Genomic DNA, 24,812 nt, shown 5'->3' on the forward strand with positions numbered 1-24,812 from the left:
TTTATGGTCAAAATGTTGATTTACATTACAGTTGTGAAATGCAAGGGTATTTTTTAAAAATTACATCTCCCCACGAAAAGGAACGTCATGTTGATCAAACGTACTTTAAAAGGAAAAGGGCAGTTTTACCCCTTAGCTTGAAAGCTCTGGTCCAGTATTCTGATTTACAGTACTTGCTTGGTATCATACATTTGTAGAAAAGGGGATAGAATTGAAAAATACAATGCACTAGTTAGGTCTAAGAGTATCGTGCAATAAAACACTAACTTAATTAGCATAAATTGACACTAATTACGAAGGAATTTATTGCAGAATTCTTTCCCAAATATTCAGTTAGAAGTTGTAATCCCTTGCACTAAAAATTGTAATTAAATTCAGTAACTGTCAAACATTATAGGTTACCTGAGTCAGTCAGAACATGCAGTTTTTTTTTTAAAAAGAAAAAAATATATTTATTTGGTATTTCCATATCGGGAGATATCCCCATCCTCGCCCCCCCCCCTCCCCCCAAAAGTGATGCCTGCCACCTCGCCACTGTAATAAATGATTAGATAATATAAAAACAAACACAAGTTGGACAAGTCCAAGTCAGCCCTGCTATGTAGTTGTGCGTATTGTATACACCTTGTTACTTTTGCTTGTTCCATGTGGAATTTATCGAAAGAGGACAACTTGTGGTTTAACCAGATGTTCATGGTTTAAACTCTGAATACACCACCATAAACAACATAAACGTGCTTGATAAAGCATTTATTTTTAGATGCCAAATCATTTCACTGAAATCCAGTGACATCACCACAAAATGAAAGCAATGAAAAATTTAAGGCATCACAGTATATAATCGAATACACCATATTGACAAAAAGTCCTGTGCAAAAAAAAAGTACAAGTGAATGAATGACAATACTAACATGTTGAAGTAATTCTCCAAACACAATGGAGCGGAAAAACTTAGGTACAGTGAATCATTTTTAACAAACTGACTAGTACCCAACGTATGAATCAGGTGTTTTTGGCAATGCTGTATTTCTGGTGATCATCATATACTGTATTTAGGCAATTCAGGTGTACATTCAGTGGCACACACTGAAAACACACACAAACATACTCTCACACATCTGTACAGAGTTTGTTATTCTATGACCCTTCACCCACATTCAAGCATCTCTACAGTATAGTGGAAAAATTTACACCAAGGTTCAGATTATAAAAACTATGAAAAAATATGCTTCAAACAGCATACAATTAGGACCATCAATTCTCATTTTACTTTTCAGTAGCCATCTCTACCATCATGATTCAACTTAAACGACTCCACTGCCTCACAAATAGTACTTCATAATTTTTATAATAAAAGAGCACCTTTAAAATTAGATGTTCAGTTCCCTATTAACATTTGTAATTGCAATTGAGAATTCTCCAACTATAAAATGATCCAGTGTTCATCAAGAATAAGTTCAAAAGTAAAAGGACACCCATGACAAAATTGAAGACACAGTTTTCAAAAATGGCCCGTTTGGGGTTTCTTTCCTTCTGTAACCCCTGCCCCTAAACACCAAAACTGTTTAGCTTTCAACTTTATCGATTGATGTTTGCTCAGGTTGCATTTGATATATGCACTTCTGCATAGTGATCATTACCCAATTTTCTCGTATTAGCTTTTTGAATGATGTGATTATCAGCAACATTAATCTGTTCCTATTTTTAATTTTTTTTTGCTAGTTACCTTTGATGGTGTGAAATACAAATGAGTGGTGCAAAGATGAAAAAAGTCCAATTTCAATTACTCAAAAAGTCATACCTTTTCTTTTGGAGATGGGTAGGAAAGAAAACATATACAGCAATCACTTTACCTCCAATGCAGCATCGGAAAGATAAGTACACAACACAAAGTTGCAGTATACCTCTGGTTAAAATTTGCCCAACCTTTAAAAGTTGCACGTACAATCTGTACAAATGGCGCAGTAGCAGTACTGCACAATGTCCTACAAAAATGGCACAGTAGTAATACTGCCCAATTCCCTTTATCCCATTTCTTTTCAAAACTATGTTTGTACAAAATACAGTAAAGTTCCCAAAAGGGAAATATAAATGTTGACTTGAAAGGGGAGTTCAGCAGACACAAAGTAAAAGGTATACTGCATCCTTCAATGTTGGCACAATTTTTAAGTATTATGACAGGCAGAGGCTCAGATGGTAGATATGGTGCAACAACATTCTTTATGCGGTCGACCTTTAACCACTGCACAAGATCGGCAGTCAGTTCAGGATTTGTGCAATGCTCAAGTGACGGTGCAAGTTGCTATTCCTTCTTGTAGAATCTATTTTTCCAAAGGGACAAGTAAGAATGTCACAGAAATCACTCCCAAGATTTCCATTAATGTGCAGTAGAACAAGCATATCCTCTATTAGGGTTAATGCTTTTTTGTTCATTTTACTTGGCAAAAAAGATGAACATTACTGCCAGTCCGGCAGGGCTGGCTTGATATGTTAATGTTTATTAACATACAAAGTGTCTTCATCACTCTCTGTTTCATCCTGAAACTCACTGCTGAGAAGAGATTTCTTTGAACCCATCGACATCATTCGTATCTCATCTTCATATTCATCTCGATGTTGTCTCAAACGATGAAAGCCGTCTTTTTGATGATTGGATTTAATGGAGCAAACGCACCAAACAATGCAAGCTGTCACAAGTATTGCTGACAGGGTTGCACCTGATGGAAAATATAATATTCCTGGTTTAATTTCAGTCACTTCACAGCATTACACAAACTAGAATATTACAATTCAATACTATTTTGGGCCGCTCAGGGGAACAAGGCAGGGATGCCCACTGTCGCCATTGATGCTTGTGTTGCCGATTGAGCCCTTGGTTTTGGAAGAGTGGCAGGGTATTGTGGAGGGGAGGGGTCAGGTCAGTGTCGGAGGGAGCATAGGGTGTCTTAGTACGCCGACAACTTGCAGTTGCATATGGCAAATCCGCTGGACAGTATGGGGAGTATTATGGACCTGTTGGGGAGATTTGGGACCTTTTCCAGGTACAAATTGAATGTTGGGGAAAAAGTGAGATTTTCCCAGTGAATGCTTTGGGGCGGAGTGGGAACTCTGCAGTTTACAGTGGCTAGGGTTAGATTCCGGTACCTGGGGATTCAGGTGTCGCATGACTGGACTACTATGCACACGTGGAATTAAGAGGGCTGATTTAAAGGGGACTTCAAATGGTGGGTCACACTACACCTGACATTGGCAGGGAGGGTGCAGGTGGTAAAGATCAATGTCCTGCCAAGTTTCCTGTTTATCTTCCAGTCCTTCCCGATTTTTCTCTCCAAGGCTTTTTTTACGAATGGTGGACTAGTTGATTTCGGAATTTGTTTGTGCAGGCAAGACACCTGGCACTCCCAAAGCTGCTACATTATTACTGGATGGCAAATGCTGAGAAGGTGAGACGATGGGGGGCTGGTCAGACGAGTTTGAGGGCCCTGGTGACAGCACCATTGCCATTTTCCCATGAGCAGCCCGGTGGTGGAATCTTCAATTAAGATTTGGAATCAGTTGAGGAGTCACTTTAAATTAGGGCACATGTTGGTATTGACCCCACGATGTGAGGACCATAGGTTTGCACCGGGGTGAGGGGAATGGATGGGGTGTGAGGGAGATGGCGAGGGGAATGGATAGTGAGGGTGAGAGATCTGTTTGTGGAGGGCAGGTTTGTGGGGCTAGAGGAAATGAAGAAGAAGTTTGAGTTGCCAAGGGGGAGTGAGTTTTGATATTGGCAGGTGCGGGATTTTGTGTGGAAGGAGCTCCCCTCATTCCCTCAGTTGCCAGAGTATACATTTGGAGAAGGTGCTGGTCCCGGATGTTTGTGTGGTGGTTTTGTTGGGGGGGGAGATATATATCTATGGGTGGTTGGGAGGAAGAGTTGCAGATGGAGATTGGGTGGGGAATTTGGAGTGAAATAATGCACAGTCAACTCAATCTCTTCATCATAGAATTTGCAGTGCAGGAGCCCATCAGCCCATCGAGTCTGCACCAGCCGTTGGAAAGAGCACCCTACTTAAGCTACACCGCCACACTATCCCCGTAACCCCACCTAACCTTTTTGGACACCAAGGGCAATTTAACACTGCCAATACACCTAACCATACAAATCTCTGTACTGTGGGAGGAAACCGGAGCACCCAGAGGAAACCCACGGAGACACGGGGAGAACGTGCAGACTCCGCACATGACCCAAGCCGGGAATCAACCCCAAGACCCTGGAGCTATGAAGCAACAGTGTTAACCACTGTACTGTCATGCCACCCTAAGCGAGGATGAGCCTTATATAGTACAAGGTGGTACATAGGGCCCATATGACTCGGACCCGGATGAATGGATTCTAATGGATGAACGGCTAACGATGTTCACATATTTTCGGAATGTCAAAGCTGGATAGACTTTGGGAGGCGGTGTTTGAGTCTGTTGGGGTCTGTGGGGGTCAAGATAGCACCGGACCCTATGGTGACGGTTTTTGGGGTGTCAGAGGTGCCGGGGCTGCAGAAGGGGAACAAAGAAAAGTACAGCACAGGAACAGACCCTTTGGCCCTCCAAGCCGGCACCAATCATGATGTCCTATCTAAGGAACAAAGAAAAGAACAAAAAGGGGGGCCAATGTCGTGGCCTTTGCCTCTGATTGCCCAGTGCCAGATAATTTTGAGCTGGAGGTCAGCAGCACTGCCAGGGGTTAAGGCGTGGCTGGGGCACTTGTAGGAGTTCCTCAGGTTGGAGAAGATAAGGTTTATCCGTAGGGGGTTGGAGGAGGGGATCTTTGTGCGGTGGACGCTGTTTTTGTCCATGTTTGAGGAATTGTTTGTCATGGGGGGGGGGGGGGGGGGGGGGCAGGAATAAAGGGGGAAAATTAAACAAACTACGTATCATGTTTATTTTTGCACAATGCCGATCGATGTGTACGAGTGCTTATGGAATAAAATATATTTTTTAAAAAGAGCTGCATTCAAGTAAGCTCGTCACTTCAATGCTATAAAAATAGAGTTCCCTCAAACTGTAAAAAAAAACATTCAAATATGCGTCATGTCACTTTGATTGAGGTACGAGTTGCTGATTTTAATGAATTTCAAATTATAGCTCATTGTTGCTAGAAATCTTAGCACAAGCAATTTGAAATACTGCCATATAATACCAATTCTTACCTGCTGCGGTCACCACCAATTCTCTGGGGAGTCCAAGCAATTTATTATCCAGCTCAACAACTATTACCAAAGAGGTGGCAGCTTCGTATGAAGATACAAATACCTATGGCACAAAAATGTAGTGAGTACAGTTTTTATTTTCGAGCAGGAGAGTTCAGAAAAAACTATTATTCCTAAAAAGAATGGAATACACCAGAAAGTGGGTGCGTATTTTGCAATTGAGAGCTCATTTATGACTTCACCAAATTTTTGTACAGAAACTAAGTAAGACAATAAACGACGTGCCCCTGAACCTGTGAAAGAGAAGAGATAAGTTTAATTGTTCAGATACAAATGCTTAGATCCTGACAGACCAGCGATTTTTTTAGAAATATACATTTTGTTCTTGGGATGTAAGCTTCATTGGCAAGGCCAGTACTCATTCTTGAGCAGGTGGTGCGATCTTGAACCGCTCCAGTTCACGTGGTGTAGGTACACCCACAGTACTGTTCGGGAGCGGATTCCAGGTTTTGACCTGGTGAAGGAATAGTGACATAGTTCTAAGGCAGGATGGTGTGCGGCTTAGAGGTGAACTTACTGGTGGTGTTCCCATATGTATGCTGCCTTTGCTCTTCCAGGTGGTAGAGGTCACGGGTATGGAAAAATGTGAAAGAGCCTTGGTGAGCTGCTACAGTGCATCTTTTACATGGTACACATTGCTGCCACTGTCTGCTAATGGTGGAGGGAGTGACGATCAAGTCACTGCTTTTTCTGGATGCTGACGAGCTTCTTGAATGTTGCCGGAGGTGGACTCTATCAGACAACCGGAGAATATTCCATCCTATTCCTCATTTTGTATCCAGGCCGTTTGTGCAACAAATTGGCAAAGGTGGGGGCTTGCCAGACTGCGACTGTGGTGCACCCCAATCAATGAGTCACATCATTGAAGACTACCCCTGATAAAATTCAGAGGGCTCAAAGAGCTCCATCAAGTCACTGTGGAAGCTATTGTCTGGCTTGGTTATTACTGCACACACTAATAATAGCTGAACTATCATTCAATCCCCGCCATCAACATCCTGGGAAGGTTACCATTGACCAGAAACTGAACTGGACTAGCCATATAGATACTGTGGCTACCAGAGTAGGTCAAAGGCTAGGAATCCTGTGGGAAGCAACTCACCTCCTGACCCTAAAAGCTTGTCCACCATCTACAAGGCACAAACCATGAGTGCGATGGAGTACTCCCCACTTGCCTGGATGAGTGCAGCTCCAACAACATTCAAGAAGCTCGACACCATCCAGGACAAATAAGCCCACTTGATTGCTATCCTTTTCACAAGCATTCAATCCCTCCACAACTGACAAACAGTGGCACCCTTGTGTACCATTTTACAAGATGTAACGCAGGAACTCAAAGGTTTCTTAGACAGCACCTTCCAAACCCATGACCACTACCATCTATAAGGACAAGAGCAGCAGATACCCAGGAAATCCACCTCCTGGACGTTCCCCTTCAAGTCGATCACCATCCTGACTTAGAAATGTATCGCCGCTCCTTCACTGTACCAAGTCAAAATCCAGGAACATCGACCAAAACAGCACTGTGGGTGTACCTACACCTCATGGACTGTAGTGGTTCAAGAAGACAGCTCACCAACACCTTCTGAAGGACAACTAAGGATGGGCAATAAATGCTGGCCTAGCCAGTGATGCACACATCCTATTTTTTTTTAAAAATCTAAATGGTGGGCAGACGTTTGGGAGTTAGGAGGTTAATTACTCACTGCAAAATTCCCAGCATCTCATCTGCTCTTGCAGTCAAAGTATTTATATACCAGTTTTTGGTCGATAATAACCCCCAGGATGTTGACGGTGGAGAATTCAATGATGGCAATGCTACTCATTACATTTTACATTAGTCTAAATGTAGTCTAGGGCAGCACGGTAGCATTGTGGATAGCACAATCGCTTCACAGCTCCAGGGTCCCAGGTTCGATTCCGTCTTGGGTCACTGTCTGTGGGGAGTCTGCACATCCTCCCCGTGTGTGCGTGGGTTTCCTCCGGGTGCTCCGGTTTCCTCCCACAGTCACAAAGATGTGCAGGTTAGGTGGATTGGCCATGATAAATTGCCCTTAGTGTCCAAAATTGCCCTTAGTGTTGGGTGGGGTTACTGGGTTATGGGGATAGGGTGGAGGTGTTGACCTTGGGTAGGGTGCTCTTTCCAAGAGCTGGTGCAGACTCGATGGGCCAAATGGCCTCCTTCTGCACTGTAAATTCTATAAATGTTATTCAGGTCTCGCTGAAGAGATCTGAAGAGTTATGCGTTTTAGAAACGTTTCAGCCAGACAGGCTGAGTTTTTACAGTGTTTTCTGTTTTTAATTTTAATTTCAGAGTTGCAAATGGTATGGAACACTATCCAATCAGCAGCAAAGATCCCCACTTCTGACCTTACATTGGAGGGAAGGTCATTGATGAAGCAGGTAATGATGTTTGGGCCTGGTACACCACCCTGAGGAACTCCTGCAGTGATGTACTTGGGCGGAGATGATTGGCTTTGAACAATCAACCTCTGCGGTTCGGTATGACTCCAACCAGTGGAGTTTTACTCAATTCCTACTGATTTCGGTTTTTCTACGGTTCGTCAATAATAATCTTTATTATTATTGTCACAAATAGGCTTATTAACATTGCAATGAATTTACTGTGAAAATCCCCACTCCAGCGCCGGTTCAGATATAGAGGGACAATTCAGAATATCCAAATTACCCAACAGCACGCCTTTCGGGATGTCAAGGACAGACACTCATCTCACCTCTGGAACTCAGCTCTTTTTGTCCATTTCAGGAATGTAGTCTGGATTTGTGGAATTGGAGAAACCCAAACCGAGCATCAATGGCCAGGTGATTGCTAAGTCAAGGACACCTTCCATCACTTTACTGGTGATTGAAGGCAAAACTGATGGGACAGTAATTGATCAGATGGAGTTTGTACTGCTATTTGTGCACAGGGCATACCCGGGCAGTTTTTCTAATTGTTGGGTACAGGTCAGTTGCTGCACTGGATCAGCTAGGAGGAAACCGGAGCACCCGGAGGAAACCCACACAGACACGGAGAACGTGCAGACTCCTCACGGACAGTGACCCAAGCCGGGAATCGAACCGGGGACCCTGGTACTGTGAAGCAACAATGCTAACCACTGTGCTTAGTCAATTGCTGCCTTGATCATAGCATCATAAAATTTACAGTGCAGAAGGCCATTCGGTCCATTGAGTCTGCACCAGCCCTTGGAAAGAGCACTCTCCTCAAGCCCATGCACTCACCCTATCCCCTTAATCCAATCTAACCGTTTGGATATTAAGGGGCAATTTAACATGGCCAATCCACCTGACCAGCACATCTTCGGACTTGTGGGATGTCAAGGACAGACACTCATCTCACCTCTGGAACTCAGCTCTTTTTGTCCATTTCAGGAATATAGTCTGGATTTGTGGAATTGGAGAAATCCAAACTGAGCATCAATGGCCAGGTGATTGCTAAGTCAAGGACACCTTCCATCACTTTACTGGTGATTGAAGGCAAAACTGATGGGACAGTAATTGATCAGATGGAGTTTGTACTGCTATTTGTGCACAGGGCATACCCGGGCAGTTTTTCTAATTGTTGGGTACAGGTCAGTTGCTGCACTGGATCAGCTTGGCTAAGGATGCGACTGGTTTTGTTTTCAATGAAACTTAAAGGAATTGGAGAAACAACTGACCGCGTTGGAGGGGAAAGAGTGTGAAATGTTAGCAAGTCACGAGTAATTTTCCTCGATTAGCAAATACAGATCAGCTACAATTTTGCCACTTTGATAAATGGAGTTAAAACTTCAACTCTGATTTCAAGTTCAATGCAAAATTGTGCAATAGCCTTTCAGAAATCTACCCAAAACAGGAAGGACTGTATCACCACCATCAATTAACTTGAATAATCTTAAAAACGGATAGCACATTCTAAACAAACTATAATTTACAGTATTGAACCACTGCCTTTTGGAAGCAATTGTTCCTAGAGTTTCCAGTGTTTAATTTTTGTTTTTAAGATAACAAATGCTGTTTGTACCAAATTGTAGGGAAGTAAAACTGGTCGGTTAAGAGTATTGAGCGTCAGTCTCATATTGTCCAGCCTGGTAAAGCCACACAGCTGAAGGTCTGAGCTAGAAAATACAAGTAAATAAGCTGAAACAAAGTTGGGGACTACATTTTCAATATGAAAAAAATAAGGATATACATTGTAGGTTGCTTTGTCGGTGCAGACACGATGGGCTGAATGGCCTCCATCTGCACTGCAGGGATTCTATGGAATGGTTTTTTAAAATGTTTTTACAATACAATTTATTTCTAAAGTTTGGAAAAAGAATAAATCCAATATCAATACATTTAAAAAAATCTTCATAGCATTTTTGAACATCTGCACTAATATGTGGTGATCCAACTCCTGCTGAGCCAATGTGAAGACATTTTAAATATGACATGGAAAAGACAATGTCATTCAAGAGTCAGGTCAGGAACCCTGCTCCCTAATACCCAAAGTGGGTCACTGATCGAACAATTCTGACATAACACAGTCAGGTTTATAAATGTAAGAAACATTTGCTGAGATTTGCTAAAGTACCTGCTGAGATTTTCCAGCATTTTCTCTCCCAGGTTTACAAAGTTCCCTGAAGTTGTGGCTGGCTTTCACTTTAAAATTTAACTCACTGGTAATCGGGGCTCTCAAGCCTAAGACGCAGTTGTGGTCCAACAGCAAGCTGAGTAAAGCTGAACTAAGCAGATGTATAACTGGAAAAAGGTATTTGGATTTTCTACCTGTTTGCGCTGGTGTTGGTAACCTGCTGCAAGTGCATCAATATGATGTGGTCCTGGAGACAGGAGAACATGGAAATAGCCTGCCTCTGATGTCAGAACTTTAACACCTTCATTCAGAATAATATTTGCTTTTGAAATTGGATTTCCAGCTTTATCAGTCACCATTCCACGTAAGCCTTTATGAACCTGAGAGAAGCAATATCAGATTTAAAAAGAAAAGTCAGCATAAACTACTTAAAATAGCCGTAGATAAGAACATTGCAAACAAAGCTATTGGAAAGCAAAGCAAAGACAAATCTCTCTTTTCCAAAATGACGCATTCATTGATCATTCTTTTGTCTTTCACAATGGATGATATTGATTGAAATTGCAGATATGTTGTATCTGTCGAAGTATATGGAGAGAATATAACCTCCCGACACGATCAAGTCAGGGATGCCCACCTTTTTTGCTTTGTGGACGTCACTCAACCTCCGGTGTACAAATTATATTTTCTTATTAATCAGCGTAGATCTCAAGGTTCTGATTGCAATGTTCCGAATTGTGTTTTAACATTCTTGAGACAACTGGGCGAACACAGCATTTTCCAAACTTCCACGGTGACAAACATCAAGCAGACTGGACCAGCAAATAAGATACATTTGTACAAATAGGCGAGAGTTCCCTCAGTGTCCAGGGCTGAATTGTCAGATCAGGCTTGGCCCTCCTGCATTGATGAGGTATTAATAAAGATACTTACCTCAACAAGCATACTGAGTAAAGACTTCTTGTTGTCACGCCAAATTGTAGCAAGATCTTTTGCGCGTGGGAAGTTACAGCAACCTGTGTAAACTGTGATCTCAGGACAGTGGCCATAGGTAACACTAAAATCCTGGTAAAACAAGTTGAAAAAATATTTAACTTTACAGTGGGAGCAAGCAAAAGAATTAAAACAGTTTTATTTGAAATAATTTCACTCAAATCCTTCTCTTTGAACAGAATTTATACCACAAACAAGGCAGATATTCAGCCTCAAACTAAACTCAATATTGTACGTTTTGTTCGCTTTTGCTGAGGGTTTGATTTTAGTTGGAATTCTAGCCAACAACCCAATTCCTATTTGGGGAATGCAGACCATTCTCTCCCTTCACAACAATATAAAACCATTCTGGATTGGCCTGGAGTCTCCAAGAATTGAAGATCATCTGCAGGCACTGTTGGGTACAGTCCTGGAGAAAAAACACAGGGGCATCAAAAAGGATAGTTTTGAAATTTTCTTTGAACATTTCTCTTCACCAGTTAAGATGGCCGTCAGGCTGACCGCCAAACATTATCCAATTGGATAACAAATCTGTTTGCTTTCCAATTGGCAGAGGAAGGCAGTGCGTTGCAACAAAAGGATGGATGCTTTGGCTAACGAATAGCTGGAGCATGGGGGACATGTGATAAAATTACCAGGAGTACATTTAATCAGTTGGTAACCTCACAAGTGAACCAGCTGAGGAATGGCACAAGCATTTAAATTATTGTCTTCTGTGACTGAGAAAGTCTTCAATACTTCACTTCAAAAGGTTTACAGTTTACGATGTAGGATTCTGTACAGTTTACATAATTTTGCGGAGAACACAGTCATGGTGCTTACAATATGATCATTGTGATTGTATCAACTCTCAACCAGCCATAAGAGGGCAGTACAGGAAAAGCATACAGTACTTGCTTCTGTTCAACCAATGTAGTGTTGGCTTTTAAAAATAGAATGCCTTTCAGATTTTCAGTGATATATAAACTTACATCAATCAAAAGATTTTATAGGCTTCATTACAACCAGTTATCTTATGCTCACCTTCATGCTATGCATGTGACCATGCCATTGTGCTCCACGTACAACACCACCAGGGACGCTTTCATCTGAAATTGATTAAACCAATGAATGATGTAAACTTCAGATGCCAGAAGCAACTGGGAAAACAACCCGGGTTCTCGCCCTCATATTTAACAATAGAAACATTCAAATTGCACTTGCAAATGTGACTAGAAATGAGCATTTATAATCTTATTGCACAAAGCTTTTCCCAAATTGAACAAATAACCCACAAAATATTTCATATTTTTGTAATGCCGACCTTCCCATCTCTGACTATAAGAATGCTTTTCCCTTTGAGTGTACTGGGATTAATTTTTCTATCCCCAATTTAAAAAAAAAAGATTATTTTAACAGTTGTGGCACCGTTCGTCTCATTTCAAATTCTGTGTCAAGCTTCCTGATCTACTTTCAGAGCTGATGTACAGGAACTCAGCTTTGTTTCTATTGCATGGGAAATTAATGGTATTCCCCTATCTAAGGAAGCAAAACCACAGTGGCCAATTTATATTCCCCTTGGGGCATGACAACAGAATGACTGGAAAAGAATGACGTTCCATGTAAATCAACCAATGCACTGTGGAAAGTTGGGTTAAGTGAGTTCATCTAGAGAAGTCGTTTGTGATGAAATTATATTCCAAATGCAGGAGGGGATGAGATTGCAACAGCATTCCCCGACTGCAGTGCAAACACTGCAATTAATCGTCCCCATAGTGACACATTGCTGCAATCAGACTTTGTTGGCCAACAGACATGAAACTTTAAATCCAAATGGATTATTCTCTCTTGTGAGCAACAACATACTACACAACATTAAATAAAAATATCCAATCTCCCATTAAAGCCTTCAAAATGACCAATTTTTGAACCTGATGATCCGCTTAAATTTGTTCCCCAAAACAAATGAAAGCAGAATTTTTAAATAAAAACAATAAATTTTGCAAACTAACCATTCATAATTTTCCCACAACTTTTTTAAAAAACTTCCTCCATATTATTAGAAATGATTCACAGCAATAAAAAAAATCCTGTTCGAGTTACAGGGTCTTCAGTGCTGGAATGTCAGATGACTCCTCTATCTTCACAAATGTCACTTGACAGAGAATTTCCAAATTTTTATATTGTCAGCATCTGCAGCATGTGGCTTACTTTGAGAATTTAGTATTACCTCCGGAGGTCGCTAACATATTTCATTTAATTCTGTACTTTATAGAGTATGCTCTTATGTTTACAGTGCATTTAATAATCTTTATTGTCATAAGTAGGCTTGCATTAACACTGCAATTAAGTTACTGTGCAAATCCCCTAGTGGCCACATTCCTGCGCCTGGTTCGGGTACACAGAGGGAGAATTCAGAATGTCCAAATTACCCATCAGCAAGTCTTTTGGGACTTGTGGGAGGAAATCGGAGCACCTGGAGGAAACCCACGCAGACACGGGGAGAACGTGCAGACTCCGCATGGACAGTGACCCAAGCTGGAAATCGAACCTGGGACCCTGGAGCTGTGAAGCAACAATGCTACCCACTGTCCTACCGTGCTGCCCACACAGTATCAATATTTTGCTTAAGTTTCTTTCATGCGGTACATTTAGTTATAGCATTGCATCTCTTCTAGTTCACTCTCATTTTGCTCTAGGGCAGATCATCAGAGCGAACAACATATGGAACAAAGGACTGACAGTTAACATATTTTGGGCCCATCAAAATGTCACAAAATAACCAATGGAGATGAGGAAAGAGACGGGATATGAAGCCAGGATTCCCTCAGGTCAAAAATATCTATTGACCCATGTCAGACCTTCTGGTCCTACGAGCGAACGTTCATCTGAAATTTTCATCTGGGCTTGCAAAATATGTAAGGCTGAAGAGAATTTTAATGAGGTTATATTTTAAATTCTTACCAGTGTTATTAGGACAACCTGGATGGCCCAAGTGCATTTTGGGGTGATTGTTAGAATAAACGGTTGCCAAATATTTCAGTGTTTCCTCATTGGCCACTGTTGGAAGAAAACAGAGTGCGTCATATGCAGGTCACACAGTACTGAATGTGGTAGTTTTCTACTTTTACAATGTGCATGAAGAAAACATGTTGTGGTGGAACAAAAACATTTTTCATGTTGGGAACACTGGACTCATAACCCCAACCCTTGAACGAATTCTGTCTGCAAACGACAACTCATGAATATGCCATATGATCACCAATCATGCCGTTTTCAGAATGCAGGAGATTCAAGACCTCTATTTTCAACCACAATTTGCTCTTTGAACCTCTTTCATTATTACTTATATTCAACAGTGAACCAGGAATAGAGTTAATATCAACTGCACATTTGTCTGGCTACTAACCACTGGTAAAGATACAAGTCAAGTATTCTTTATCTGTAAATCTGAAAAATGAACACATCCAAAATCTGCACTTTTCTTTGAGCCTTGTAGCACAGCACGGTAGCACACGTGGCTAGCACTGTGGTTTCACAGCGCCACGGTCCCAGGATAGATTCCCGGCTTGAGTCACTGTCTGTGCAGAGTCTGCACCTTCTCCCAGTGTGTGCGTGGGTTTTGTCCGGGTGCTCCGGTTTCCTCCCAGTCTAAAGGCGTGCAGGTTAGGTGGATTGGCCATGCTAAATTGCCCTTAGTGTCCAAAATAGTTAGGAGGGGTTATTGGGTTATGGGGATAGGGTGGAAGTGAGGGCTTAAATGGGTCAGTGCAGACTCAATGGGCCGAATGGCCTCCTTCTGCACTGTATGTTCTATATTCTAGTCAGCCTTTATCGAGTGAAGTCGGCACAATTTATCTTGCAATTTTATGGTGAACATGTCAAAAAGGAACTTTATAGATGCATCATACTTTTCTAGTCATTTTATTTACTTTAGGCTGTTGTAATGTAGGTTCTTAGCAGTATCTAAAAACAGAAATTATCTGAAAAGATCAAATGCAATTGGCCCAGGAGAGTTTTTATAAAGGATACTCGACCTGCATTAAAAACAAGCTGCAGATGTTAGGAACAAAAATGCAATAAGCAAAGTCATCTTGTTTATTTTAAGAGGTGCAACCTCTCAGTAATACCACAAATCACATGGATATACTTTGCCACAGCATTCATTAATTAGGATGCAGTGAGTTTAATCTCCATTTCATTCTGAAAATGCAAATGCACATTTAGCACTGTAAAAAAAGTTGCAGATTATGTTGTCCAAGTAAAGGGGGAAGGGATTGCCTCTTCCTCCTTTGCCCACTCTCTGAAGAGTTGTTTATTGAATGCTCAAGCTGAGAGTTCATCACATTTAAGTTTAAGAGGCTGAGATGTTAAACCTTAGTCAGGGTGAAATGTGGCCGCAAAGCAAACTAAGTGTTATATTACCAGGTTCATTTTGCAGTATGTTTCACATTTGGCACTGAAGTTTAAACATGTAGCCTTTAAAGAATCAACCCAATAATGAATACATTGGCTTATACAAATTAAAATGTTGCTTCGACCTACGGGTACCTATTGGGAAGGAACATTACACAGAAACAAGGAACAAAGCAATAGCAGGCCATTCAGCCGTCCCTCAATCTTGTTCACCAGTCAATTAGATCAATGCTCATTTGTATTTCAATTCCATTTGCCCTCTTCTGCCCCATAACTTTGGACACCCTTACCAAACTTGGTCCTAAACGTGTTAATTGACCCAGCCTCCATATACTGGTAGGGATATGTACTGATGCTACCACCACATGCGCCGCAATCACCTCTGCGCACACCCACACATGTAATGTCAGCATTTCAAAATGATCTCCATTTTACTCTCCTCTCCTGAAAGGCGGCTCGAATTGATTACACAGATACAATCGAAACAGCCAGCTATATAATCTTGCAAGCATCAATAACTTACATGCCAATTACACACCCCATGTAGTACTGACTTTTGGTGTGTTATGATTCTAGACTAGACCCCCAAGTTTTTGGATCAGTTAGGGGCCAATAATATTTTGTTTAAAGTAGACAAAGTTGAGATTCAAGACACTCAGTTAATAAAGTCATAAGATTCCATTGGTTTTGAACAAAAAAAAAGCTACTATACGAGGTCAGAAAGAATCAATTTACAGTATCTATCTTATACTTTAACATTCAGCGTTAATATGAGGAACATGCAAATTAACAGGTAAACTGGTCAAACACACCACACGACACTATAAAATGGCAGATGTGACCAAGATGTGGAGATACCGGCATTGGACTGGGGTGAGAACAGTAAGAAGTCTTACAACACCAGGTTAAAGTCCAACACGTTTGTTTTGAATCACTAGCTTTTGGAGCACTGTTCCTTCTTCAGGTGAATTACCTGAATTCACCAGAGGAAGGAGCAGTGCTCCAAAAGCTAGTGATTCGAAACAAACGCATTGAACTTTAACCTGGTGTTGTAAGACTTGTTAGATGTGACCAAGACAGAGATGACGGATTTCTCAACAACCCACCCACATGTCAATAACAGAACATAGAACATAGAACAGTACAGCACAGAACAGGCCCTTCGGCCCTCGATGTTGTGCCGAACAATGATCACCCTACTTTAAACCCACGTAACCCGTATACCCGTAACCCAACAATCCCCCCATTAACCTTACACTACGGGCAATTTAGCATGGCCAATCCACCTAACCCGCACATCTACTAATCTCACAAACTCTTACCGAGGAATTCTAGTCTTCAGCTTTGAAGATTTAACCAGAGATGCTCTCCAATTCAGACGACATTAATGATGACCCACCTCACGAGGTTTCAATCTTGCCTCCCGTTATTACATTCCCTGGATTCCCAAGTGTGTATTCAAGCTCTAACTCGAGCACAACAACAGCTTTTCAGCCACAGCGAGCAGAATACTTCTGCTCCAAAGGGGAATCTTTGTCCCAAAGGTCCGCAGCACCAAGTCACCAACCTTCTGCTGCCTTCTTGGATGTTCAGGTCTTCTCCAGAGCCCTCACCACATACGTCTGCCAACCGCTGCCCTTTCTCTGATTGGAGCCTCTTTCCCTGTTCCTCTCGTTTTTCTTTAGCTTAACTGGGACTTGTCTGGAACTCCTACTTTGGGACCTTACCCTGTCATGGACTCCTCGCTGCAATGACATGCCACTCCCGGTCACATGACCTGGATTTTTTTTTTTTGCACTGTTTCCTTTCTGTGCTGGTGCACTGGGCCTGTCCTCAGCCCAAAGAAATTAGAATGCTGAATTGTGCATGTGCAGTCCCCTCCCGGTCCATGCATGCACAGAAACATAGATGTGTTGGGACTTAGGAGTTCCCGACCTTCGCTCTCGATGAAAAGGTAAGTTAGTTTTTACAACAGGGGAGGAGCGGATAAATATTTGACAACGGAGCAAAATAACGATCTCTGCAAAACAAATGAATGCCCACTGATGGATCCTTTTGTATTTCAGCCATTTAATTAACAGTGTGTGCAAGTCTGAACAGCGAGGGTTGGCAGACTGTTGAACCATGGAAGTCACCATACGCCATTTGATCTTCTCACCTAGCATCCACACACAACTTAATAGTAATCAATAGACTAACCCAGTTAATACTTTTTAGCCTGGGAATGTTAAGCTAATTGTAACATTCCCATACTTCAAAGTACCAGAAGAGTCAAACGTACTTGAAACATTTAACTCGGTTTCTCTCTCCACAGATGCTTCCAGATCGGTCAGTCTTTTTCAAGCATTTTCTGTTTTTATTCCAAACTATCATGGGGAGTGGAATTTGCTGCAAGATTGATCAAACTTCAACAAAGAAACAAAACCTAGGGCAATCCTGCTCAATAACATACCAGCAAAGTAACTCCCCACTGAGCCAATAGGGTAAACAACATTCAAATAATTCACTGCTCGGACAAAATAAGTTCAATTCAATGTGGAATAAACATGGGTCATAGTAGATACATACCCGTTTGTACAGGCTTATCATAAGGATATGTGGCGAGGAGAGAACCACCATCCAAGACAACAGATAGTGTAAATCCTTGGTTGAGGATCAGGTTCTTGACAATCCCTCTAGTCTCAGGTTGCATCTCTGAGAATTGCTCGGAGGAGTTCCCTGATAAAAATATAAGTTTTCAACTTTTAATACTTACAATCAGTATTCCTACCCAGCCTGTGAAAATGGACACTAGCTGATAGGATAAGAAAAAAAATGATCATTGTATTCCACGTATAATATTCAAGAAGTTGTACTATAAAAGAATGATTTATAAGGCAGTGAAATTAACACACAAGTTTTCAGCTACACAGTGCGAACAGTAATCTTTTCTTCGGTTAAAACCCTGGTTTATAATAGGAGTTGAACCCAGCAAGACCTTCATTTTTGGTGATGTGCAGCGAACTTTAGTGAAAATTGAATGGGGTGGATAATTTATAACACTCCGATTGATTAGATTAGATTAAAAGTCATCAATTTAGACGCCAATCTCATGTTTCTTCTCTCAAGTTTTATTTTCTCTCAACAGCTGATTTACTACCCATACACATTATTAAAATAAATGATGATTGGGTTAAATAACTTTGCCACATCAGCTTAACCCAAGTTAGACATGGTGGCATAGATAAGAGTAATGTTTCATAAATACAAACACATTCTTTGGAAATGAGCTAGCTTTCCAAATATTAAAAACAAAAACTACACGTGTACATGTGGCACGCTCTAATTAAAACAACACCTACTTCCACATGGTTCAAAATGGTTTGGTCTCGAAACTTTAGTTCCAATATTAAAATTGAAAATTGCTCCCAGATGGGATGTCCATTACCCTGGATCAGTGTTAGAAATAAAACAGCTGCCTGTTTCAGCAGATTACCTATGAAATCGGTATCCAGGTCTTTGCCATTTACATTGGTCATCCCGACTTTGGACATACACTGCCCCTCTTGAGAAATTTCTCTGCCATCTGGGTTCACTGATGGCACAATCACAATCTTTGTCTCCTCAATCAACTGGAGAAAAGAAAAAAAATAATAATTGAGTTTTCACTTGACAAAATGATGTGTCTAAGCAAGTACAAAGCTTAACTAGCATGCACACTTTACAACAAACATGCTCTCAATGGAAAGATAAATTGCCGTTCTCATTAACCTAACATACTTAAAGGTTTTGCATCAATAATTGAAAACAATAGCCAATAAACTAAATCCAAAAGTATTTGCGTCATTGCTGCCCGCAAAAGCACATAGCATTTACTTGAGTTAATATGCATGTTATTCTTAAAAGTTAATAAAGACCTAACAACCTCATGCACATATAATATGAAACGCAAATGGTCACATTTCACCAGGTTCTGCTTCAGAGCTTTGTTCAGGAGTTTGATGCGTTTTTGAACAGAGAATCTAATGGGTTTTTGCTTTTCACAAACTATACATTGGCAGCACCCATTTTGATTGCTAGCTTCAGCATCCGTCCAGAGTATTAAAACTGCCAAGTTCTCTTCTCATTTAAAATTATAGAATTAAGCATGTGTCCTAGGAAGCTGGCAATTGTAAAATGGATTGTCATTTTAAAGGCATTTGATGTTGCCGAACCATTTTTCTTGTGTTAGGTTGTGGTTACCGTTTCTACATAATCAACATTCGGTCGGGGATAGAACAGCAAAGCTGACATGTGGGAAATGATCGTGCTGCAGCATTCCCATTTCACATTTTCTTGATTTCCACAATTGTGGCCTTTCACCCCACTGTCTCTCTTCCAGCAGGAAAAAAATTGCCCAACCCAATCCCACTTTCCAGCTCCTGGTCCAGAATTTTGGACATTACGGCACTTCCAAGTCCATATCCAAGTGCTTATTAATGCAATTAGGGTTTCTGCCTCTGTCACTTTTAGGAGCAGAATGTTCAATACCTCCAAAATCCTCTAAATTAAAAAGAATCTCTTGAACCTCGCTCTAATTTGTCTGCCAATTACATCAAACTTATGCTCCTGGTTATTTTCCGGTCATGGGAAATGGGTCATTCCGATCCAATCTATCCAGACCCCTCAATTTTTATGCATCTCAATTAACCACCCCCCCTTTAGTTTCCCCATCCTGAAGGAAACCACCACAGGCTATTGAATTTTTCCTCCTAGCTAAAATTTTCTATCCTGTTGACATCCTCCAAAAATTGCCCCTGCAACCTCTCCAATTACAAATCACATCTTTCCTGTAACATGGTGACCAGAAACACACTTCATGTTCTAGATGTGGTCTAACGTGCGTTTGAGCAGAAGCTCCCTGATCGTAAATTCTATGCCATAGTTAATAAAGTACCTTCCTGGCCGCCTTATCTACATGACCAGAGATCTGTGGGCACCCACTGCAAGGTTGTTCTGCTCCTCTACACTTCAGTGTCCTACCAGTAATTGTATTCTCTTGCCTGGTTTATCCTCCCCAAAGGCATTATCTCAATTCAGCAGACTGAATTCTATCTGACAGCTTTCTGCCTAACTGACCAGTCTATGAATAGTTTCCAGCAGTCTACAGCTTTCTTTCTATCATCACCACGGATGACTTTTTGTACCATTTACAAATATCTTAAGCATATTGGAGTCTTATTTGAGACATTACAAGAAACAAGGGACCCAGTGCAGAACTCCACTGAAAACAGGCCTTCAGTCACAAAGACACCCGACCAATACGCACTGCTTCCTGCCACTGGGCCAATTGAGTCCAACTTGTCACTTACTCCTGGATTCCTCCGGCTTTACTTATCTGACCAGCCTGTCATGTGGAAACCTTGTCAAAAGCCTTGGCAAAATCCATGAGGGTTACATATTTTTTTAAAATCAGGCAGCCTTACTCTCCCATCCTGTAACTATTCAGAATTGGGTAATGTAAATATTCAGAAGCAACTTGGAAAAAAGGGAAAGGGAGATGTCCAAATGATCAATTGAAAACTCAATGCTGAACCGCTACAAATGAAAACAGAAAAAAAAAAGAAAGTAGGAAAGCTAACATTGGAGGTGGGCCTTCCAATGATTCACAAAAGTGTTCGTAAAGTCAACCAAAGAAAACGGTAGCAAGCACAAAAGAGAGAGAAAAAAACCTAGTTCATTGCACATCGTTCTAGATAATTGCTTCACCAATTTGGTTACACAATAGGAATCAGCCAGAAGCCCCGGAACAATAATCCATTGTCATATTGTCAACTTGCTACATTTAAGTATGTTGTATCGGTTAGAAGTATGGATTTTCTAGCATCGCACATGGGAACGGTGGTAAAAACAAGTTCCAGTTTCCCCATGTCTGCGTGGGTTTCACCCCCTCAACCCAAAGATGTGCTGGTTAGGTGGATTGGCCATGCTAAATTGCCCCTTAATTGGAAAAGAAAAATATTTGGCTACTCTAAATTTAAAAAAAAACAAGTTCTAGTGATTCTTGCATTTCAACACCAGCCAGTTACACTGCTCAAGTTGTATCTATCAGGTACAGGTGACAAGATGATGAATGCTGGGGGCTCCCAGAGCGCAGAGGGGTGGGAAGTGTGCCAGAGCAGCAAGAACAGACAAACAGGAAGAGAGCAGGTACTGCGCATGTGTGAGATTTAAAGGACCAAATTACAGGAAAAATTATGTCCCGGCAGTATTCGACCAGGGACAGCAACCTCAATTATGGGACCATCCCAGAAAATACGGGACAGTCGGTCACCCTGGTCAATTGTGTTACAATCATGTAAACAAACACCTCACCTATCCAGATCTTCCACAGAAGGTGTTAGTTAACAGAGCGCCTATCACCCAAAATACTTAGCACAAGTAGCAATTAGTACATTCCTCCTACACAATGATGGAATCATTATTTTTTGTTTTGCAGACATAATTCTCAGACAGCACTGCAATAGATCTGCAAGTAATTTTGCGATGAGTGAACTTGAAATAAATGTCTCGTGTATACTTAGGTCCTGTATGACGGGGTTGAACATATCCCTTGCCGCTGTGAAACCCACGGCAGGAGGGTGCGGTCATTGGGGCCGTAAGATCCCTCCAGTGTGAATGGCCAGAAAATCCCACTCAGGAGTTAATAATGATCCTTTCTACAAGGACCTGTTGGCACATTAAAGATGATTCGTGTAGAACACACAGTTCAGTAAACTAGATAACTAAATATTCTAGTTGTTGAGTTTATTGCATGGGAAGAAGTTTGCAGTTTACAATTGCTGCCAGACGATAATCTACAAAACATTGCCAACTCCTGGAAAGGTGCTACAAGTCACTGTAGTAAGGAATGGAAAAATTCTAATTTATGGTTTAATTAGCACACGGCTAGACTTAGCCACTGACTCAGTGGCATACAATCAGAGAATATAGTACATGTAAACTGTTGAAATGGTCATCCACTAAAAAGAAAAATACAACTTTTGCAGCATTCTCCCATGGAATCCCTACAGTGCAGGAGGCCATTTGGCTCATCGAGTCTATAACGACCGTCCGAAAGAGCACACTGCCTAAGCCCACTCCCCTGCAATCCCATCTAACCTGCATATCTTTGGACTGTGGGAGTAAACTGGAGCATCCTGAGGAAACCCATGCAGACACGGGAGAGTGTGCAAACTCCACACGAACAGTCACCCAAGGCCAGAATTGAACTCGGGTCGCTGGAGGTGAGGCAGCCAAACCACCATAGCACCAGCGTATGCATTTTCCATGGTAAAATTTTTGGATTATGCAATTGATGGACATATTAAGAACCCTTAACCAAAAAAAGCTTCCAAGAAAAGAAAGCTGCTAGCTAGTATGTCATAGTAATATAGCAAATAATCAGGTTCAGCAATTCTAAACACTGAAGCCCAGAGAACCAGAGTTCAAATATGAACTGCTGGAGAAATGAATACTAGCAACGACTGAAGTAAAGTTTCATTACGTGGAGGGAAAATATCACACATCATGTCATGCTGGGCTATCACCTACATGTTCAACCCTGTCCTCAGCCAACTACACACAAGATCACTTGCAGCAGCTGGATACTGAAAGCAATTGTGGTGCCCCTGCTGCTAATCCAACTGAGATCAAATCGGTTTGGTCTGTATGTCTCAGTTGCCTTCTTGCTTAAGAATAGGCTGTGGGAAAAGATTCAGATAGGAAGCACAAAAAAGGTATATATATGGCATATATATATATTTTTAAAAGCAGTCTGCTCCTATTAAAAGCTATTCAGCAGGAGGTGGTGGCATAGTGGTAATGACACTGGACTCCTAATCCAGTTGCCCAGGTAATGATCTGGGGAAACTGGTTCAAATCCCATCACTGCAGCTTGTGGAATTTAAATTCAATTAATTTGGAATATAAAGCTAGTTTCAGTAATAGTGACCACAAAACTATTAATTGACATAAAAATCCAACTGGTTCACTGATGTCCTTTCAGGGAAGGAAATCTGGCTTGGTCTATGTGAAACTCCAGATCCACAGCAGAATGGTTGACTCTAGCTACCCTCTGAGCAATTGAATACTCAAGGGCATTTAAGGGTGGCAAGAACGCACATCACATGAAAAAAATCCTGATGCTGGCTAGAAATTGCATAACAATAATACATATACCTTGTCGAACACTATTGCTAATAGTTTATGGGGACAATGAAAGCAAGATATCTACTTATTGCCCTTAAATCATCAATACAACCAAAGAGACAGCTTTAGAATACATTTTGACATAATATTACCTTTGTAATGGCTTGATTTTTCCCATAAAGAATACAAAGAAACTCTGCAAATGCCAAAAGTAGCTCTGTCCCGACGGGTGCATTCCCGTGAACTCCAGCAACAAATTTAATCTTTGGTTCTTTAGGTTCTTTAGTCCCAGGTTTATCCGATATTTCCAGGGCCCAAATCTGGCGAACTTCCACACTTTGGCCCAAACTTTACCAACATGAAAAATAAAACAAAATGTAAGTCCATATCTGTACAGTATAGATATTCTTGTTTATGTTTTGACGATGCAGCAATGCTTTGTTTGTCTATAATACAAATGTCAGTCATTGCATGTCCCCATGAATTATCCAAAGTGCTGAACATGTCATCAATAGTTTGCTCAATAATCGCATTCCAATCTTTACACCCAAAACTTATTATTCGTGGAAGTGGATTCAAAATATTGCAATTCAACATGAAACAGCTGCTAAACTATCAAGTATAAGATAACTTGGATCATAAAACCATATTTAATATTAGACTGTTGCAGCACAGAAATAGAATGCAGCCCTTTGAACGAGTACTGGTACTTTTCCTTAATTCGTCAGTCTAATAATCCTTTACTTTTGGCCGATAATTTTCCAAGAAACTCCTCTAATTTTATGTTAAAAGAATTTCTGGACTCTTTCGTTAAAGCAAATTCCATTTTATAACCACCCTGAATTGTCATTTTTAAAATAAATTTAAAGTGCGCAATGATTCATTTTCCAATCAAAGGGCAACTTAGCGTGGCCAATCCTGCACATCTTTTTGCGTTGTGGGGGCGAGACCTACACTGACACGGGGATTCTTTTCCTTTCAACATCCTCTAAATTGTTGTGACCATCTTAAATCGGTGCAGTCTTGTTACTCTCTCAGAGAAATTGAAACAATCAGAATTCTTCATAATTCTGAAGATAACCCATTTGTTCATGGCATGTGGGCGTCGCTGGCTGGGCCAGCATTTATTGACCATCCCGGAGGGCACTTAAGAATTAACGACATTGCTGTGGGTCTGGAGTCACCTGTAGGCCAGACCAGGTAAGGATGACAGGTTTTGTTCCCTAAAAGACATCAGGGAACCGGATGGGTTTTCCAGACTATCGACAATGGTTTCATGGTCATCTTTAGACTTTTAATTCTAGATATTTATTGAATTCAAATTCCATGAACTGCCCTGGTGGGATTCGAACTCGGGTCCCCAGAGCATTAGCCTGGGTCTCTGGATTACTAGTCCAGCGACAATACCACTATGCCGCGACAATACCACTATGCCACTGCCTTCCCTT

The 24,812-nt window shown here is 41.2% G+C and overlaps 1 protein-coding gene across 1 annotated transcript in view; it reads right to left on the bottom strand.

Moving 5' to 3' along the window:
- Window positions 1-733: 733 nt before the first annotated feature.
- Window positions 734-24,812, bottom strand: part of cpda (carboxypeptidase D, a) — a 94,115-nt gene continuing 70,036 nt past the window's right edge. Inside the window, exons 13-21 of the mRNA XM_038814345.1 lie at window positions 23,517-23,712; window positions 18,692-18,827; window positions 17,785-17,934; window positions 13,765-13,860; window positions 11,845-11,909; window positions 10,762-10,893; window positions 10,023-10,208; window positions 5,193-5,295; window positions 734-2,717 (exon numbers count right to left, since the gene is read on the bottom strand). Coding sequence (XP_038670273.1) covers window positions 2,491-2,717; window positions 5,193-5,295; window positions 10,023-10,208; window positions 10,762-10,893; window positions 11,845-11,909; window positions 13,765-13,860; window positions 17,785-17,934; window positions 18,692-18,827; window positions 23,517-23,712 — 1,291 coding nt within the window. The 3' untranslated portion in view covers window positions 734-2,490. The remainder of the gene's footprint in view (window positions 2,718-5,192; window positions 5,296-10,022; window positions 10,209-10,761; window positions 10,894-11,844; window positions 11,910-13,764; window positions 13,861-17,784; window positions 17,935-18,691; window positions 18,828-23,516; window positions 23,713-24,812) is intronic.

Source organism: Scyliorhinus canicula, chromosome 12 (assembly GCF_902713615.1).
Source record: "Scyliorhinus canicula chromosome 12, sScyCan1.1, whole genome shotgun sequence".
In the NCBI taxonomy this organism is placed as follows: Eukaryota; Metazoa; Chordata; class Chondrichthyes; order Carcharhiniformes; family Scyliorhinidae; genus Scyliorhinus; species Scyliorhinus canicula.